This window comes from Zootermopsis nevadensis, unplaced genomic scaffold, assembly GCF_977971745.1.
Source record: "Zootermopsis nevadensis isolate Lab colony 2312 unplaced genomic scaffold, Znev_1.0 Znev_ptg000011l, whole genome shotgun sequence".
In the NCBI taxonomy this organism is placed as follows: Eukaryota; Metazoa; Arthropoda; class Insecta; order Blattodea; family Termopsidae; genus Zootermopsis; species Zootermopsis nevadensis.
In genome coordinates, this window is record NW_028259143.1 from 7,368,746 (window position 1) to 7,390,475 (window position 21,730).

At 36.6% G+C, this 21,730-nt stretch overlaps 3 protein-coding genes across 7 annotated transcripts in view; 1 reads left to right on the top strand and 2 right to left on the bottom strand.

Moving 5' to 3' along the window:
• LOC110828094 (uncharacterized) overlaps positions 1–1,979 on the top strand; it is an 81,198-nt gene extending 79,219 nt beyond the window's left edge. For all 3 annotated transcript variants that reach the window (XM_087347188.1, XM_087347182.1, XM_087347183.1), the window contains exon 7: positions 67–1,979. In XM_087347188.1, coding sequence (XP_087203314.1) covers positions 67–158 — 92 coding nt within the window. In that variant the 3' untranslated portion in view covers positions 159–1,979. The remainder of the gene's footprint in view (positions 1–66) is intronic.
• On the bottom strand, positions 1,311–4,974 carry LOC110834204 (transmembrane protein 50A). Its single transcript, XM_022073105.2, has 4 exons — positions 4,762–4,974; positions 4,525–4,637; positions 3,487–3,653; positions 1,311–2,840 (listed from the first exon to the last, which is right to left on the bottom strand). The coding sequence occupies exons 1-4, from the start codon at positions 4,858–4,860 to the stop codon at positions 2,734–2,736; spliced, it is 486 nt and encodes a 161-aa protein (XP_021928797.1). The 5' UTR covers positions 4,861–4,974; the 3' UTR covers positions 1,311–2,733.
• Positions 4,975–5,892: 918 nt separating this feature from the next.
• The window catches only part of LOC110834281 (Homeodomain protein 2.0), a 58,449-nt gene continuing 42,611 nt past the window's right edge, over positions 5,893–21,730 (bottom strand). For 2 of the 3 annotated variants that reach the window (XM_087347200.1, XM_022073279.2), the window contains 4 exons: positions 18,570–18,902; positions 13,808–13,981; positions 7,948–8,162; positions 5,893–7,758 (listed from right to left, as the gene is read on the bottom strand). In XM_087347200.1, coding sequence (XP_087203326.1) covers positions 7,591–7,758; positions 7,948–8,162; positions 13,808–13,981; positions 18,570–18,804 — 792 coding nt within the window. In that variant the 5' untranslated portion in view covers positions 18,805–18,902 and the 3' untranslated portion in view covers positions 5,893–7,590. Of the gene's footprint in view, positions 7,759–7,947; positions 8,163–13,807; positions 13,982–18,569; positions 18,999–21,730 lie in introns of all 3 variants that reach the window. The other variant, XM_022073263.2, reaches the window with a different exon arrangement.

The following is a 21,730-nucleotide window of genomic DNA, read 5'->3' on the forward strand; positions in this document are numbered from 1 at the left end:
AATGTGCTTTTTCACAACCAGAAATGTTTAAAGTATTCTTACCTGACTTTCCCAAATTCCTTTCAGAATTCAACAAATATACGGCGCAACAAACCCGAGGAAAAAGGACGGGCTCAACAGCTATTCATATTCAGACAGAAAGAATGAAAGACATCTAAAACTAAATACTGTAAAGACAAATGTTCTTGGAAGGATCTGAGGTTTTCATGGAGGTGAGTCCAAAGTTGGCTGAGTCACTCATCATCCTTAAGTTGGAAGGCAGCAAGGACCTCTGAAACACTGGTAAACTTCTACCAGACTACACACACTGCTATAACCCAGAAGACAGCTATAAAATGTCCTTGGGTTTTGGGATGATAATTTTTCCAATGGTATTCAATGGTACCTACTGAATGATCATATTTATGATAAACGTACACATTTGTTGAATTTGACGACACCAACACTGCAGGCACTCTGTTAGTAAAAATATAAATAAACACAATTAAATCAATCTGAATAACCTTAAATTTTAAAAATGTGGTACTAAAAACAAGAGTTCTTTTCAGAGTACTTTCAGGAATTGAGAAAAGGAAAATAATCTTGTCATAGTGGTGAAACCACTTGATTGGAGTGTCCATCCCTACACATAACTCACCAGAAAGAAAATTAACATAAAAATACAATTTTGGCTAAAATGAAGGATAACCTAGACTAATATATTTAATAGCATGGTGTCCAATGCGAAGAATACAGAAAGACAAACACTCATATCAATATAGACAGACTGAAGTACTTGATTTTACATGTGCCATACAAACTGTGTTTGAAGCTATAACAATTTCAAGTATTCAATAAAAAGAAATAGTGGCTGAAAGAACAGCTACAAACTTGATGTCAATCCTAATATACTGAACATGAGGGTCAGTATGTAACAAGACTGGCAATAAAACTTAGCACCTTACTTTAAAAACATTCATTAGACACCACACTATGCATATTTTACAGAAACATTAAACATATGTGAAAAACATTTTGCTCACACCTTCAACTGATTTACCTGCCACAATTTTCTGTATGACATTCAAAAATTACTTACTCCTCTGTAAATGTATTTTGCATTATTTAAAATATTTCAATGCTTCTTTTACTTTCATCCAGTTAGAACTGTATTGCATATGTTTGTTCTGCTCATATATCCATAATGCATTTTACCAACAAACCAATGAGAATATGATGTATATTGAACATACAGAACATAAGCAGTGGCAGGTGATGACTAACTGGAAATATATATATGGTCTCATTTTAATTGAATAACTTCAGTCCTGTTACTTTATAATTATTTATTCAATATATTAATGATCATCAACTTCCACATACAAATGTTTTCATTGTACCACAATGAATCAAGACAACAATACAATTTGTAATATTTAATCCATTCTTTCAAATTCCACACAATACTGAACATTTCACACCCACGTGGCAATGTAATTGCTGTACTTTCAGTACCTATACAAACTTTCATCAATAGTATCGCAAGCTTAATATCAGAATTAAGATTCTAATTAATCTGTCTGTCTAGTTATAAAGAATTATATTTACATTTATTCTTTCTATAATTTGAAAGTAATGCTACTATTTATAAAACTGGTGATTTGCAGAGCCATTCATAGTATGAAGTTGTACAGTCAGAGGAAGCATTTACAATTTATTAAAATCTTTGAATGTCATTTAAATGATTTTTAATGGCTACGAACTAACAGCCATACATTAAGTTTTGTAAGTCATACTTATTTTACAGCCAATTTAAATAAGTAATATAATTACTTGTTTTATTAGCTTAATGTAAGTTGCGTTATGTTTGAGATTTTATAATATGCAGTTACTTTCTGTTCAGTGTCATGCAGACACAGACTTATGTTTTAGAGAATACAGCGTAACAGATGTTACAATTATTATTACTTGGTAACATGTCTTGCACAAAATACTTCTGTTCATTACTATTTGTTGTGCTACTGTTAGATATATACCTCAACTTCTTAATTTAGATGTCTGGCTTTACCAAACAACAGTATGCTGATGTAAATGTACACAGCAATAGTAATATTAGTCATAGTGGAGGTGGTAATAGTGGTGATGACAGTATGTTAATATCTATACAACATATTTAAAAAAAATTAAATACAAACAGATAAGTATTAATTAATTATGGCAATATCTGACACATGCAATATATGATAACATTATTGCCTTAAATATAAGTACCTTGTAAGATCTGTAAATTCTGAAGAATAATGCACTGACCATATATTATGGAGTATAAGATATAAGGAATATCCCAGAAAATGCTGCCTAAAATCTCTAAACATATTATAGTTGAAATTATAATATGTTTTTTTCTGGCAAGTATCTTTCTGAAACCTGTGTGCATCCTATAGTCCAGAAAATACATGATTCGCATGGCTAAAAAATTAGAACATTTGTGCTTGTGAATGCTAGTACTAGATGTAACAATTGTGTATGAAATATGGAATTTTGTGGAGTACAGGACACTAACCATTATTTGTAACATGGATAAAAATTAGCCAGAGGTTATTACAGTAAGCAACATAAATCATAATGCAGTCTTCTACACTCTGTTTCTTGTGCAATGAAACATCACACCAGATCATGGTAACTCAATTTTTCTACCCAGTACCATATGTGTTAATGCTGCACCACCAGAGTCAATAGGAAAATCAGTATCTATTAATTCCAATGATCTTCTGTTCTTCCAAACTTAAATACCAATGAACCAACAAAAATGAAAGCATTCTGTAGGAAAAGACCCACTCCTGGCCATGCAGAATATTTTCCTGCAAAAACAAATAATTTAAGTGCTGTAAAAGTGTTTCCAGATTAATATTAATTGTCTGCATTTTTCACATGTGCACATCCAAATTGTACAAAGACCTTACATATAACATTACATTACCTTCTACTGATGCATGTCAAAAATATAAATATAAGCATATTGCATTTGGTACTTTCTCATGAACTGTATAAAAAATACAATGTACTGAATATTGTAATGCAGTGGGTACCACACTTACATCATATTTTGAATCTTCTTCACTAGACTCGGTGTGAAATTTCGTGGCTTTTATGTGTCTCCCCGGGTAGTTGCTAGCATACTTTAAGTAAAGACTATGACCATTTCATCCCACAGCCTTTCCAACACTTCACAAGTGACACATAATTTCTAATTTGATGCTACATAAACTATGAAATTGACAGAAGTTTTCACACTTTGCAACTTCAGTGGCCAGACGCCAGAAAGCTTTGGAATTTCACCACATCACCATAAAATATATGTAAATATGTTTGATTAAGTAGAACACAAATTTTTGGAATAATTCTTATTTGCTGTTAATGGTACATAAAAAGTACTTCAAACTATATTTTCATTTCAAAACACCTAAAACTTGACACAAAGGAATATAAAATGAAAAAGACACTTACCTTCACCATACGCAACATAGTCATCAAATAAGATCCAACAAGAAGCAATTACAGCTCCAAAACCCATAACGAATCCACCAAAAAGCCAGAATCTGGCACCACGAGAGCCAAAGCAGCCACCAGAGTAGGCATCACCTCGAATTTGAGCATTTGAAACAGAATTGATCCTGCAGAAAAGGGATATCACATTATTCATAAAAGTTTTCATGGAGATTAGAAATGATAAAATTTTCTTGGGCAATCACCTACACCAATTCAGATATGAAGTCCAACATTTTAGAGACCTTCTTTACCTATGTGTCACTATACAGCCAAAGTCCTTACCAATTGAGAATTATGGCATCCCTGAAAAAGCTGATCACTTGAGAAGATTTTACCACAGAACATATACATTGCGCAAGTGTGTGTAAAAAGTATACCTATACTCTACTACAACCAATATATCACTATCCTTCGCAGTACTTTGGTTGAACATCATAAAACACTTCATTTTTCGACATATCTTCAAATTTCCTATACACAAAATTTTATGAGCTCAGAATGAGCAGCTTTATTTAAATTTCATTTATGAAAATTAAAGAAATAAATTTATCTACAAATTGTCATCAAATGCTAGAGTAACAATTTAAACTGGCACACATTTTTATTTTCATCGACTTTCTACAGTGCATGAACAATCTAATTATTTTAGTATGAGAGAGATTGTAAAGGACTACAAATATGAAATCTGTTGTCTGTGTCAGGTCATCTTCAATCTAAATAATTTTGAGGTATACTGTCCCTTCAAAGCAGAATTTCACAGTATCCAATTTCAGGACGTTCTGAACTTCTTTGCAACATAAATTTATTTTTTCTGAGATAGTTCCAAATGGCAGTCTTAACTGTACAGTGAGTTTTCAAGACAGCACAGCCAAGAAGCAAACTTGTGTTATGCCTGTGTGAACAGACATGGCACTCTTTCACCTGTATCTGCATTCGCAGAAAACTCATTGTATATTTTCGTAATTATGCCGTATTCTTATAGTTATTGAAACTCACATAAATAACGAGATGGTTCCAAATACACCACAGACGTGATATGCTTTATTGAACTGCTCAGCTTGAGGATATGCTGCTTGAACATCTATAATTAACCACCAACCAGTGAAAAACTGCAACAGAATCATTAACAGTTAAACAAACAAAGTAAATGTTGTTCTTTGTCAGAATACGATAATCAAAAACAAAAGATTTAAAAACTGATGACTGCTATTGATATAGTGACAGATCACTTACCAGAACACCAGCTACAATCGAAGCAATTGCGTTTCTTTTATCATCTCCTTCGAACCAAACACATGGGGGAAGCTGTAAATTTTCTAGGCACCCTGCCATAATTTACTTAGGGCACAATTTAAACCAAAAAGTTGTTTACTAAAAACTCAGCTTTGCAGTCAAATACTTCAATACGAGACACAAACGGATACTTCTAAACCGGATATGAATGTCATGGGTTAGCAAGAAGCTTTTACTGCCATCTATACACACTCACCATACATGCGTCCATTTTCATATCCGACACCTTTAGCTCGATTGGTTATTATTCAATATTGACAATCAATGAATAAAATAGGTGCCTCGGTGGTTCAAGACTCATTGCCCCTCATTTAAAGTGTTTATATCGACCTACTTTGCGTGGTGAAATCCACAACAGTACTTCAAATGCAGCCATAACCCCCTACCACTCACATAATTTCCCTCTGATCAAGTCCTTAGTGTTACTGTTATGGCAGTTTGCTTGATTTGAAAAAGGGTATTTATATAACAAGAATATATTTTTCAAAATGTTGTGCATCCATTATTAGATGTCCATGAACATATTAAGTTTAAATAAAATTACAAAACTAGAAATGAGAATAATTTGATGATAAGAACAGCAACACAGTTTATTATCATATCTAATCATTCAATTTAAAAAACTTCCATTTCAATTTCAAACATTTCTTTTATCAAAAACACAATTCATGGTGCATGATGGTCTTCTGTATGAGTTTCTATGGCTAGGATTATAGTAAAGTAAAGCTGTCCTGCTACATACCATGAAGATGCTTGTGCGGAGATGTATAGCTCCTATTTATTCTTGATCTCAGCAGTAAATGGGGAGTGGGCGATCAGCATCACAAAAGGTCTGGATGCAGAAGTTAGAGGAGAAATCCTTTGCCAGGGATCATATTTTGGTCATCCAGTATGTAGAGAAACACTATACTGAGGTACTCCAGCTTATATGGATGGGGGTAACAAAACTAAAATACAGGAGGGTGTCAAAGTATTATGTGGCTGAGAAAATTTGTGGGGATGTAAGGAAGGGAGAACAGCTGCCATTCAGAGGAACAGAAACACTGAACTGGTTGGAATAAAATCACTATCAACATTTATGTCAAGATATGAATTTACTTGCATCATATTTCTTCTGAGAATATATTAGACAAACAAAACAGATATTACCACAAAATAAATCCTCATCTACCACATAGCTAGAAACTTTATGTAAAAATTATTCATGGATATTATTTGTGGAAAATATCAATTATATATATTCACAAATAAGTGAAATGATAAAAAATATTGATGCCTTATATTCTATTTACATTGTTAACTGTTAACAAATCTCAGATACATCATATCTTTGGTCAGAATCTTCCATGAACATGCCTAAAATGTTAAAGGAGAGTCTCATATGAGGCCAGAAAAGTACACTCCCCAGTCCTCAATCACCAAGGGTTGAATAAAGGCAGTGGTAAGTTTTGTTAAATAAGTAATTAACAACATTAATTAGTTTAGACACTTTGAAAACTCTCTTCAATTTCAACAATATAATTATTTCACTCATTTCATTTTTTTATGCAAGTATGTAAAGACCATTGTTTCTGCATGATTTATTTTAAAATTACATAAGAGACATACAGAGTCTTTATTGTGCCAGACTCAGTGCAATACAAAACAGAATCATTGCCATACAGAGTGACTGCTAATACACCACTGTATGCTTTCTCATGCATATAATGTAGACTTACATTATTCAACAGAAGGGCCTCAAAGTACCAAATATCTGCTTCTATGCAAGTCTTACATGTTCAAGCAATATTTTGAGGCACATTTCAAAAGTATTCTTTAATTTCATAAATTGCAAAATAATTGTAAATATTGAAATTCTGTGGAAGATGGTTTTCTTCTGAAATCTCACCTAAAATGCTGTTGTCTGTTTTAAACCATGTTTCAGTTAAATGAAAGCTGCAGATAAAATTCCATTGATTATAAACTTCTAGAAACAATATAAAATCCTTTCTTCACAATTTGTATGCATATGATTTTGTAAGATTGCAGCTTTAATCAACTGGATATGTATCTATCTACTGAAAACACTTTTACAAAATTAATTAAAAGATTATTATATGCATAAATATACAAACATGCAATTTTATAACATAAATCCTATTTTTAGAAAAAACTTAGGGGAGGGTACAAGAGGTGCTTTGAACTTCATGGTGGTGCTGAGAGAAGAAAGTTATGAAGTTACAAATGTCTGATCCATACATTCATTTGAGATAATCTATAACCAAACTTATCAAGATGCATTACTGTACAATTAAAATTCAAATATGCAGCCATGTCTAAAACGAAGGACAACTTTAGCAAGGCAATGAAGTCAAATATGTGGCAATAAATGTTAGCTGAATCATGGCTCAACAGAATACTCACTGGTTCTTTAAAAAAAGGAAAGAAAGACATAGCATGAAAATATCTGTAAGAGTCAGACATTGCCTGACGTAAATATGGAAAACAAAACAACAGACTGTGAAAGTCTAAGTCACTGAAAACTGTTCATTTTGTTTATGCAGTATGCAGGATTAAGACACAGACCATAAAGTTCAGCATGTTTCATTAACAGATATCAGACAACCTGCAGGTTGGTGACTGAATTTGTAGTTCTATCACATTACTCGCAAAATATCTAATTATACCTTCACGTGGTCTCTATCCATATGTGGGACAGTGTCATATAATATGTCTTTTCTTTTCCTGAACCACAATTTTGCAGACTTGTACATATAATCTTTCCCATTTTCAGCTGTCCACTGTTTGGATGTCTATCTCTGGCTCCTGTGTTGAGTCTGGACCACCTGGTTCTTCCCTTGTGCTTCTGCTCTCACTAATGCTGGTGCTACTTTGCTGGTGTTTGGCCTCCTTGCTATGACGCCACTTCATGCGGCGATTCTGGAACCACACCTTCACCTGGATCAACACGTGATAATTCCAAACTAATATTCTAACCTTATTTATCAGAATATTCACGAGTTCTGGATTCATATACTTATATCCTGAATTATAATTATAATGAAATAAAACGTTCAAACCAAGAATTAAACAAACTTAACATCGCTGGTAATTCCATAGCGAAAAAGCAATGTTTACTACGCATACCTGAGCATCTGTGAGCCCAAGTGTGGCTGCCAACTGTCGCCTGTCGGGCTTGGTAATATACTTCTGGAGCTGGAACCTTTTCTCTAGACCTTTGCGCTGAAGATTGGAGAAAACAGCTCGTGACCATGATCGTTTGCGTTTATTTGTTCCCCCTCCACTGACAGCAGCACCACCGCGGTCTGATGAAGACATGTGCATTCCATCCGCTGCCAGAACTGCACCAAGGCAAATACATATTATACAATATTTATCTTGTTAAGGTCTATCATTTATTAAATTTAATGTACTAATCTGTTTAATAAAAAGTAAGAAAGTCACTGAAAGTACATAATTTAATGTACCAGTGCAAATCAATAATGGTTTGGGATGTGATTATCTTTCACTGTTATGTAGTGTGACGTAGAATAGAATTTACAATTCAAAAAGTTAGGCCATTCATTGTAGTTCTACAATAAAAGTTTCTTCTGTAAGACTTGAGGTTCTCACAGCGGTGAGTATGAAGATTTCCGTCTTCTGGGTTGTTGCGCTGTGTAGTCTGAATATCGCCCTGATGACGGAGGCAGTATGACCTCTGAAACGTTGGTTAATATCGACCAGACTACACAGCGCAACAACCCAGAAGACGGAAATCTTCAAAGTTTCTTCTGATTACTACTCTTCCGTTTTTACCCTAAGTATCCATAACTTCAGACTGATATACCACATTTCGCTCAAAATCACTCTGTTAACAGCCGTATAAAAGTATGGCCAGTTTATACAGAGGCATTCAGTACATGGGGCCCAGTTTGGCTACGAAGACTGTAATATTGACTCTGAGCAATATACATTGGACTCCCCTGTACAATGTAGTTCATACACTATTTACAAAAGCTGGAATACATCAACAGTTTTTGAAACACTGTTCACATCCATATAATCACCTCATAGGTCTATCCATGTGTTAGTTTACCGTTGAATTAGCTAACATGTTAGGCATATGATACCCATCATGAGATGTGGGTTCCACATTGTTTATTGTTACAAACAAGGCCGACTTCCTGTTCACATCAAGAATCCACTCATCGAGAGAAGAAGAGGCGAGCTTGGTTGCGATGTGTTAATATTTACACGACAGGGTATAATAGCTCGTGGGCGAGTGTGGTTGAGGGAGGAGAAACAGAGATGGCACTGCTGTCTACCTACGAGGGGTGCAAAAGAAACAGAATAATAAGGAATCAAATAAGAGGATGATGGCATAGACTATACCACTGTGGGATGAACCCAGTGTTTATTTGTTTTCATCAGTTTATTTTGCGATTATACTGCAGGGGCGTGTGCTGAAGCGATGTTACAGAAATAAATGCCGTTACATTAGCTCATTTCTGACTACAGTGATGACCTTTCACCTTACAGAACACAACGCGATAGAAGAACAGAAGCAACATTTTTGTCTAAATTTAAACGACAAGTCAAACTGTGGTACTGCACCAATATTAACTATCTGGATGGTGTGTCTCCGAAACTAAAAGCGTTTGAATTAATGGAGCTGATTTTGATTAAATTCACTTCATTGAAAGCAAATCTCCACGTTTGTACTTTTCATATCTTTACCACTAATAAAGCAAATATGGTGGCCGCGTCAAATTATGACACATTTCAGTTGTCCATTACTACACGGAGTTTTATACTAAAATAATTAGCGCTAATGTGATTCCCACTACAAGTTCGCACGGCCAGCATGCTGATATTATCGATGAGGACACTAAAATAAATAGAAATGTAATGATATCTAATTAACTTAATGTTCAAACAAAGTTTCACGAAAATCCGCCTATTATTTAAAACATTAATTGGGGGGGGGGGCAGCGGCAACTTCTCCGACAGTAACGTGTAGCGTGTTATCCGACCGAAAGTCTGCAGGCGCTAACTTCTACAGCAGCGTTTCTCAACATTACATAGGATGATTGTATGATTCGATACCTAGCACATGTGTCTGATTACCGAACAAGGACTTGTATGTCATAATTCACACATACAAAATGACACCTCAACCGATTCTGTAAGCTTTCTGAATAAATTTCTATACACTTTCAAAGTTGTAAAGTCCTTTTTGAATCACCTGGTATTTCAAGGGGTATGTGGGGGGCAAGCACTATAAAATCTATCTTAATCACAGCTTCCCTATCACTCTACCCTGTTTAGTTTTAATGTGTTATGAAAAATGCGAAAGCAAACAACAAGGATGTTGAATGGAAGTCTAGCGATAAAACCTTGAGCAAAGTACGATCTTAGGAAATCTTTTATGAAATTATGAAAATTAAGAGGTCTTGGGAATATAAAAGAGACCAGAATGTTATGGGCTAAAATAGAATAAACCGTGATTTAACGAAAAGTGCTCTAATTAGTGGATCAAAGGAAGGACGTTAAATGAAGAGGCTACAGTTGAAGATAATTACAAATATGTAAAACGTGAACGTAGCATAACTTTTAGGAACAAAAGGAAGATTATCTAATTCAAAAACTGAGCCTGAAACAAATAGTAAGTTTACTAACGAACAAGAGGTTTGTAGAGGCGTTGAATAATTTAAATGGAAAACCAAGTGAGAATGAACTTTGTAAAGATTTAGTGTTTTTGACAAGTTTCTTATAATATTAACCATATATCACAGAAAAATCACCTTAATCAACTGGTCAATAAAAGTAAACGTAAAACTATCTGCTTGGTACACTCCACGGAGGTACTTCATGACCGCGGGACTAGACGGGGTAGGTGATCAGCTTGACGACCTGGTCACTCATAACCCTCGGTACCCCTTGGATAGGAGGATGGGTGGGCCCCAGAGCCGGTCTGCACGTAAAGGCTAGAGAAAAAATAATTTGTCCCTGCTACAGATCGAACCCCGGTCATCCAGTCAAACACTGTACTAACTGAGCTACCCCGGCTCATTCTGATCAATAAATTCAATATGCTGAGACATGCTATTTGCTCAGGATAAGTTGCAGTGACATGGAGGTAGTTGGAGGGTTATCACTGGCTGTGTTGAACAAATTGCACTACATGTTTGACTGCCAGGGAACTAATTACTGACAAAAGGCAACCTCTTACGAGCCTACACATCGTGTTTGTGTTAGAAACAGTTACATATACAAGAATTGACCGAGAACAAATGGATCCAATCTAACCCACGAATAGGCTAATCTTCGACGACAGATGGATATATCCAAACTCCCAAACAATGGCGCCAAAAACTGTGTAACATGTCCCCTCCCATCCATCTTATGAAGGCACGAACTGTGGAAGAAACCCGTCGTATATGTTTCCAAAACGACTTGTTTATGTTTTGCTTCGTCTCCACTTTTCTGCTCCATCAAGCGCTCCACTTACCCCAGGGGTTTCAAACACTTCTTTTATTATATTTCAGAGCTAATTTTACTCAGCTGTTACAAAGCTGTCTGCTGTGGATGGTGAACTTGGAAGACAGTGCACTCTGTGTTCGTACAACTATTAACGTGTAAAAGAAAACACATTAGTATAAATTGTATCTGAAGCTAAATCCAGGCTTGTGGAAATTTCGGCAGGACGTAGAAAGCAAATGACTCCATTGTGATACTGGTCGAGCCAACGAACTGTGTGTTTGCAACAGGGACAAGGGTTCGATCCCTCATACTCAAGGCTATCCTGACAAAGATTTATTATAATTTTCAACACTTCCGTTGTTTTGATATCTCGATAGCTTACATTACCCCCCTACCCCCCCCCCCCCCGCCAAACTACATAATTTAACGAAGGACGAGTTTCACACAGAAGAAGAATCCTTCGCCGAACGGGGGCTTGTGTCTCTCTGTCTTTAAAGATGGATTTAGATCGGTAATTCTCTTCTTGAGGAATGGAAACTCGTACATATTACATCCAAGAAACCAGTTCTTACCTCACGGAAAACAGTATTTCTCCACCACAAATATCAACCGATTAATGCTATTTAAATATATTTTAACTGTTTATCCTAAGAATCATATCTAATCCATTAATACAACCTTTGAAAAAAAAATTAAGATCTACCAAATAACAAAATAAGTGGTACACATTTTACCCCATTCACATTTTAGATTACCTGCTGTAAACAATAAACATCTGAAGTATTGTCGTTAAATACGTCATAAGATACAAAGTAAATATCTTGTATAATATGTCTTTTCTTTATTCTTAATAACATATGTCTCCATAAATCTATAAAACATTCTATCAGGGTCACCCAAGACAAGACAGCCAATGTAATAAGTGGAGAACCTACTTCACAGTAAACCGACAATTGTAAAATACAAATTAATTACGGAATTCTGTGAAAACCTCAAATCTTACAAATAAAAATAACACTGAAAAAACACCCTGTCGGAATAATTGGCTTCAATGCTACCTAGATTCCACCCCTACAAATACGAGATAGGAGCCTTCACCCTGAGGCGCCCGTTAGTGGACCGCAAGATACGGAGTAATTTCTGCAATAACACGATAGTTAAGGTTTTAAAAAATTGTGAGTTATAGAAAAATCGAGTTATAAAAACAACTGATTCAACTTAAACCACTTGTCTCTAAACCAAATCTCCATAGTTGCCTATTTACCTCGTTGCCACGTTATATCCAAAATTAGCTCGCGTTCTGGAAATATTGTTTTATAATATTTCCATCGTGTTATATCCGAATCGCTTAATGAATGCATTATAACAAAATGTGTCTGAGGCTTATTATAGCATTTAATTTTGATGTATAATTTATTAAAATAGTGACGTAAATAAAGCGTTGAACTAGCTGCTCTTTACAACCTCTGGCGTCTGCCACAGAGGAACATGAAACGTGTTATTGAAAGTCTGACGGATGACAAGTGTTCCTCATTGTTTACCTCCGTCACTTTTAACAGTTTATTTTGAAAATGAGAGCGGTCCATTTCTACAGCTCAGCCAAGCATCTCTTTCAAAAGATAAGCCTTCTCAAACTGCGTTTTAAGTTACAATTTTCTATAAAGAAGGAAAAGGTGTCTAGGTAATTATGTTTCAGTGCAATTAAGATATGACAGAAACAAAATTTAATTATTGTAATTAATTCTGTTGGACGGGCATCTTTCAGGATTCATTTTGTATCTCACATCGTATTTTATTTCCTCAGATAGAATAAAGATAAACAAATTAGGCAACAAACCAACGAATCAATCAGCTTACGTCAAGAACGAGAGGAATGTATGCGGCAAGCAAAACTCACTGAATGCTAGGAATTTATTTTGGAGCCCAGATATTATACCATAACGAAATTCCAACTTTATGACAGCTGAAGCTGGATATTCACGAAATGCAGAAATTTGATATATGATCCGGAATCAGTTCCATCTGCAACCTATCTTCACAGTTTAACTATTGAAATACACGTTTTATTATTAATTTTGTCATTTACAACTAGCTTTACACAAATATTCGCCTACATTCCTTAATTCAACTACATTAACACAATTTGTCATTTTCTTCTGAGTTACCTTTTCATTAATGCTAAGTTATTTCTACTTAAAACAGTTGTTCCTTCTATTTCTTCTTCTTTTGTACCCAAACATTTAGTACAACACGTTCATCTCCAATTCACATAAATCTGAATATTCTCAATCCCGTACATGTGACACTTTTATTTATTTCTTCCTAATTCCCCGTTATCAATAATATCAAAATGGTTGCCGTGCGGTCTTCGCAGGACGGAGACAGCATATAATATAAACGTTACATCATAAAAATTGCATAGGCCTATTTAAAAAAACGTGTACAATTTCTGCGTGACAATTCCACAGAGTTTATGCTAATATCTTGTTTCTGTCGTTCAGAAAGCCGAGATCCTGCTACTTACTGTTTGTGTAGGGGCGAACAGGTCGGGGAGTGTGGAGGGTGGTGTAGTATCCAGGGGAGAACGGCGTGCAGAACCCCGACGTAGATTCGCAACCAGGAGCATTCAGTCTGCAACATCGCAGCAGCGAACTTACACACTCCGAGCATGGTATATTGGGAGCTATCACTACCGAATCTGCAACACAGAAGTACAAAGGAAAATGGAACTTTCCATCTACCAGAGGTCTGCTGGTTTCTGTCCACAGTTCACTGCAGCCTCTACGTGTCATCTTACAAGTAAAGAATAGCTGTCTTGTGGGTTGTTGCGGTAGGGCGATGGCCTTAATGATAGATGCAGCAAGCACCTCTGAAACGTCGGTAAACTTCGACCAGACTACAGAAGACAGCCATATTTGTACTCACCGCCGTGAGAACCTGAAATCTCATCAATTTATGTTATTTGAACATATTTAATCTACGACGTAATGTGAACTATGCAACAAACTGCACCTACTATTGTTAGTTAAAGTTAAAATCTGATTTGGATCCATAAATATTTTCAGTAAGGAAATTTCATATACAGCCACACTTGGGAGTCTGTGAAGACTAGCAAACGAATTTCGCCGGTGAGTCACATTTAATTCTTTATATTCAAGTGGTAGCTATATGTACCACTTACTTTAACAATCAGTAACTCTGCATTTTGCCCACAAAGTGTATTTATGAGTTTCGTGTGGTTCTCAGTAAACAGCGATCACTACCCTTAACAGCATTAATAAATTGATCTTTATTATGGAGATGTGTTTCTTTGAGGTAAGAAATACATCTGTACATATAAATTAGACGACGTCTAGTGCTGACATGAGATGAAAAATGCGTGGAACTGTACCTCTACTCCCCATACGCCATCATGACGTAGTGCTTTATAAAAAGGAAAACTTAACAAATAATTATATTTGGCCTGAAGAATACACTAACATGACGTGTGCGCACAGATATTTGAAAACAATCTTGCAGCTTTTTGGAGAAAAGTGTCACAAATATGCAAATAGCTATACGTTACTGGTTAGTCATCCTTGTAGGGCGACTGTCTTCTCATGACCTAGCTGCAATCTATCAGCCGTCTGGAAGCAAATGTTTTGATTCATTCCTATAAACTGGGACTAAAACACTTGATGCAGTACACAGCAGAGAGACTTTTCGTAATGTTTACACAGCGCTTTGTGTGCGAGGAGGCCCTTGGAAACAAATCAACCCAAAACATAGAAGATGGATGGCTGAAATTTACTGCACAAGCTGCTTCGCTCTTATAGCATTTGTGAAACATAGACGAACTCTCCACCCCACCCCCAACGATTCCCAGAAACGAGAGTTATAAATGCAAAAAGACGTGAACCACCTGGTGTGTTTTTAAATTCTTCGAATTCGATTCGCCTGCTTCAAGAGAAGATAAACCAGCAGTTCAATCTGGAGGTCTAATAATGAAACTTCCTCAATTAATTTGTAGTTTTAAGAGGAAATTCCTCGTCCCATTTAGAACGATCAAAGATAGCTGGAAAAACGGAATACGGTAAATCCACAAATTAACTTCGGAAACTGAGCATTCGGCGAGGAACTCTTTGTTGACAAAGAAACACCAAAATAAAGCCACTGAATAACAGACAACAGGCACACTCCTGATTTATCTTAAAATGAATACATCTACACTAATTGTTTACAATTCCATACGCAAAAATTTTTTGCAGCCTTTGTCTACAAACACAAGGTAACATGAAGATGGCTGTATTCTGAATTGTAGAGACATGTAATCTACAACCCAGAATACAGCCATCTTCCTGAGAGCCTCAAATTCTGCAAGGTAAATCCTATTACTTCGTGGAATTGAAACTAGAGCCTAACATCACCATAAAATTGTTTTTTTCCCTATTTTACAGATTGCGTAAAAGAACGCAGGCATAATAAGGACTTCCACATAACATTCCAGGACTTCTAAAGCACTTCTCCATCACCAATCAACTTCCGCATTGCCTCTCCAGGAATTCTCCGACACTTAATTTAGGACATATCCAGTATATCTCCTGGAATTTTCCAGGAGTTCTCCAGCACTCCTCCAGCACTTCTTCAGGACTTCTCCAGCACATCTCCAGGAAATCCACACGACCACAAAAAGAACAGACAAAAATTCTCCAGGACAACATAACCCATCGCCAAACAACACAACCCTATCTATCCTAACCTAAACAACCTTCCCTTACCTTACCTAACCTAACTAAACCAAACCTAACCCAAAACGAAACCTAATTTAATGTAACTTATCCCAATCAAACTTAAACGACTCGCAAACGATCAAACACACCACCGTTTAAGGACTTCCACATAACCTACCAGGACTTCTCCAGCTCTTCGCCATGAGCAAAGAACTTCCTCATAACCTCTCCAGGGCATCTCCGGCACTACTCTAGGATTTATCCGGGATTTCTCCATGGCTTTTCCAGGACCTCTCCAGTATTTCTCCAGAACTTATCCAGCACATATCCAGGACAACATAACCCATGGTCAAACAACACAACCCTATCTAACCTAACCTAAACAACCTAACCTTACCTTACCTAATGTAGCTAAACCTAACCTAACCCAAAACCAAACGTGGTACAATGCAATTGATCCCATTCAAATTTAAACGAATCCAAAATAACCGACCCGCAAACAACCAAACACACCACCGATTAAGGACTTCCACATAACCTTCCGGGACTTCTCCAGCACTTCTCCATGCGTAACGAACCTCCGCATAACCTCTCCAGGACTTCTTCGGCACTATTCTAGGAAGTATCCAGGATTTCTCCAGGACGTTTCCAGGAATTCTCCAGGAGTTCTCCAGATCATCCCCAAGACCACAAGATGAACAAGCAAAAATTCTCCACAACATAACCCATCGCAAAACAACACAAACTTATCTAACCTAAACTAAAAAACCAAACCTTTTCTTACCTAACCTAACCCAACCTAACCCAAAACGCAACCTAATTGAATGTAACTTATTCTAATCAAACTTAAAAGAATCCAAAATAATCGACCTGCATGGGACCAAAAACACAATTGATTAAGGATTTTCACAAAACATTCCAGGACTTCTCCAGCACATCTCCATGACCAAAGAACTTTTGCATAATCTCTCCAGGACTTCTCCGGCACTACTCGAGGACTTATCCAGGATTTCTCCAAGACTTTTCCAGGGCTTCTCCATCACTTCTCCAGGACAACCTAACACATCGTAAAACATCACAACCTTATCTAACCTAACCTAAAGAACTTAAACTTACCTGAACCAACCTAACCCAAAATTAAATCTAATTCATTGTATCTTATCGCAATCAAACTTAAACGAATCGAAAATAACCGACCAACATAGGATTAAATCCACATAAGGACTTTCACATAACCATCAGGACTTCTCCAACACTTCTCCAGGATTTCTTCAGCACATTTCCATAACCAATCAATTGCCGCATAAACTCTTCAGGGCTTCTCCTGGATAAGCAAGATTTCTCCAGACGTTTCCAGTAATTCTCCAGGACTTCTCCAGAACATCCAGATGAACACGCAAGAAATTCTCCAGGACATAATGTAACCCATCGTAGAACAACACAATCTTATCTAACTTAACCTAAACAACCTAACCTTACTTTACCTGACTAAACCTAACTTAACCTAACCCAACGTAAACCAAAGCATCGCAACCTAATCCAATGTAACTTATCCCAATCAAACTTAAACGAATCCAAAATAACCGACCCGCATAGGATGAAACCCACCACCGATTTGGTTACTTTTACTGACATCTGTAATGAAGGTAATGTAATTTAATTTTTTGGCGTATAAAAAGTGTAGTCTTTTATCTCGCAACTGAATGACTGGCTGTAAAAATAACAAGTCTTCGAAGTCCTTTGATGTAGAACAAGTAGTTCCAAATCATACGGGTTATAACAGTTTTAAACACAGTCATTTGTTTTATGCACTTATTTTTAGACACTACACCTTGAACTCTTAATTTGAAAGAAAATGAGTGCTTGCCAGCTGATTAAAAAGATTAGATAAAAAAGTAAAGCAACTAACAGATACATACAGAATACAGTTACTAGGGGTCCGCAGTGGCCACGCGGTCGCTAGGACCGTGGGTTCGAATCCCACTCACGCCATTGATGTCTCTCCGCGTTTTTCTATGTTGTGCTGTCCTGTGTACAGGTAGAGGCCTTGCGACGGGCCGATCCCTCGCCCAAGGAGTCCTACCGATTGTCTATAGATCAAGCCAACGAAAAAGTTGGGACCCGCAGTGCTCAGGCACTTGAAGAACGGGTCGTTCCCAGTACCCAGTATATATCTACTATGTGTAATTCAGTCTTGAGTAATTAGGCGAAAAGTTTTACAAAGTACATAAAATATAACTTATATTTTGGTACATTGGGTCCGCATTGTTTGTAGATTCTTCAACAGATCCCTTAAATATAAAATATACAAAATATACTATAATAATGCTGAGAAATGAAATTGGATCATTACATTGAGAGGACAGTGAACACAGGAGCTACATATAATCACGAAGTTCGCAACGTTCTTTAAGGGAAATGAGTCTTCGGGCTCCCATGTTAGAAATGGACGGATACATTTTAGCATCAAATCTTACACAACACATATAGAATTTCAAATCGAGGTTTTACGTATCCATAAACCTACAATAAACCGTAAAATAGTGTTCATCGAATTTCCCCAGGAGGCCAACTTACCCTGATACTGGTGTCTCCGAATGGTGGGGGATATTTCTTCAGACAGAATACGGTCCATGCCGAACTTCAGCTGCCGCGAACCAGGAGAGGATGAAGGCGCACTTTCATTGTTACGACCATCAGCGGAAGAAACTCTTCTTCCGGAAGGTGAAGTCTCTCGACATAATTTCGTGTCGATTAAATGAACACGATGATGACTTCCAGGGGAATCTTCCGAAGGACTGATACACCTCATCGGTCCTTCTGGATAGGTAGGACTTGTGTCACGTCTGGGACTGGAAGACGAAGGTATTCTGGCAGAGCTGCTGCTACTGCTGCTACTTCCACGTCTTCCTGTGGTTATAACAGGGACACAAGATGGCATTGGGCTCCTACTACGCCGGGTGTCCGGACTTCGACACGCAGGAGGAGCTCTTCGTATGGTCGGTACTACAATAGGGTAAGAAGGATACACCGTAGGAGGTCCTTTTCGAATTATGTCAGGAACTGGACTCTTATTCCGAGATACGACTAAAGTCGGGCTTGACTTTTCGCGAACACTACTGGACGAACACGGACTGGCACTTCTAATTCGAATACCAGAAGATGGCTCCACGGACGGAGTAGTACTTTCAGGATCAGGGCTTCTGCTCATGATTAAAATGTGACAACAGCGAAGAAAGGTATTTTTTGAACAGGCCTCAGAAACGCGGACTTCAGGGTTTGTGGATTCTGTCGCAGATCTCTTTTCAGCAGTTTTGTTAAAGCAGAGAATTAACTATGTCATATAGGTCAGATGTAACTGACTTGAAGTATATACGAGTATAATTACACCTAATAACAGAATGTAAATTTTATAAACTGATAATTCCATTAGAGTCAGAAAAAGTAATAAGAATAAGTACAGGACCTACTTGTAAAATATTGGTTAAATTTAACATTCACAAAATTCAGACAGTAGTGATAGGGGTTCAGTAATATTCTAGCACTTCAAATGTAGTACAAGAATGAAGGCCTATTAAAAGAAATGTCTCAATGAAGAATTTAAACTTGTGGTTTATAATTGAACAAGCAAGGGTGATCCTTATACGATGTTATTATTAGCCTACAACAGATGTTTGACTTGTAGGTTGCACATAGAGTTTAATTACGTAGAGCGTGAAAATAATAAACTACTATAGGAAAGGCATTTCTGGCATTTCTGACATTTCCTAGATCTAACTTCAAAATACTTCTTTACAAGGCGGTCATTTGAACCGTATGTTCAGACAAAGACGGTATAAATACAGTCAATAGCAAACATGATTGGTTTTCAGCGGTTACGTACGGTCTTTAAAAATGAATATACGAAACAACAAAAGAACACTTAAAAAATGATATATCAAAGGCGAACACACAAGCCGTTCTGTCAATATAAATTGAATGGGACAATATGCAAGGGACGTCCTACAAAACACTTTCATTAATCCTTCGAAAATGTAACACGCCAGTAGTTGAATCAGTGATGATGATAACGGTAAAGGAATTGACACTTCTTAGAAACAAATGTCAGCAACTTTACCACTAATTTGCGCTGAATAATCAGATCACAGTAATAAAGAAACACTTGCATTGTTTGTACGTACACACGCAGACATAATTACACACTTTCCAACATAGTTTTCATAACTTTGCAACCTGAGAATGTGCATGTCGACAATACCATAAAAAATAAATCCTAAATACAGATTCTGATACTTCCATTAACTGCATACTTCTTTCTTGTATTTATTGGAAACTGCTGTAAATTCACTAAGTTATTCCACGCCAAAACTTCCCATCTTCCATCACACACATGTAAAGTCACCCAGATGAAGACGCAACTCTATTACCATCAGATCTTTCTCAGAACTCCCAGCTTCCGAAATGTCTTAATAGGGAAAGGGCGGAGATTAAGGGGACCAATAGCATCCTCCAATTGGTAATTGCTCATTGGGAAATGGGCGGTGAATCTTCTGATGTGGGCGTGGAGAGAGCTCATCATTTTCTGAATGGCAATGCATAGGAAAGATGCCCTAGGCGAGATGCCTGTCGCGAGTGTAGACTGATGTAGGGTTTAAAGTGGTTGATTTTCAGACGACCATAAATTGAAAGTGTTGCTACTAAGTTGTATACATTTACAACGAGCAATGTGTTGTATCCAATAATAATACATCAAGGCTTGTTGTATGAGAAGACAAATAAACCAGCCGGTGTAGTAAGCCTGATGGTTGCTACTCATCAGCAGTTACTGCATACAAAGAATACTAACCGCAAGTTACAGTTTGCAGAAACACTGAACTAGGCATGCGTGGCCCTGTAGATGAAAGTGGGGTGCTTTCAGTCTTAACAACGAGTAATACCACATAAAAATAGCCTATGCTGCTTAAATTCTTTGACATTAAACCTCTATATATTTCCACCCGTGATTTATTTAATTACCAAACAATTCAGACATACAGGTAAACGTTACAAAAGGACTTATAAATCACAAGAATATATACGTGTTTTGGCTATGAGAAACGTTATTATACAGTTAAAGTATACAAACATACATATACAAAACAGACACTGAATAAAGTTAAATAAACTTTTAGATATATGAATAGATTCAAGAATTCTTACTAACACTACGCTGTATCTTCACTCTGCCAGTATGAGCTCAGAATACGAAGTGTGGGCACAGTTAACCCAATGAAACCAAAATAATAATTAAGAATTAAGCCCGTGCCGTATATAAAACACAGAACGTAACCATTACAAAGACCAACTATGCAACCCTGTTTAAGGAAATAATCACTGTTTACAGTGAGATCATACGAAACTAACAAATACATTTTGTGTGGACAAATACGTTGTTACTACAGAGACCTATCAACTGGCCTTCATATTAATTTAATTCTGATACACTACTTGTAACAGAAACATTAAAGTTATTTATCCTTCACATTATTAAATGTGTTAAGCTAAACACATATTCTTCAACATTCTTTATCTACCTTATGGTTCGTCCGTTCTACCACCAGCCACACATCAAAAGCATACAACATTTTAATCGAAACCCCTGAGGTAAAGAGACCACCCAGAAGACGTGGACGTAGATGGAAAGATAATATTAAAACATATTTAGAGGGTGTGGAGGCTAGTTGAACAGGTTTATTCTG

Excerpts from the sequence above, each read along its gene's own strand:
- LOC110834204 (XM_022073105.2), bottom strand. The coding sequence starts at position 4,860 with ATGGCAGGGTGCCTAGAAAATTTACAGCTTCCCCCATGTGTTTGGTTC. Across the intron at positions 3,654-4,524 it reads GGAACCATCTCGTTATTTAT|GATCAATTCTGTTTCAAATG; the intron begins GTGAGTTTCAAT and ends CCTTTTCTGCAG. Across the intron at positions 2,841-3,486 it reads CTATGTTGCGTATGGTGAAG|GAAAATATTCTGCATGGCCA; the intron begins GTAAGTGTCTTT and ends TTGTTTTTGCAG.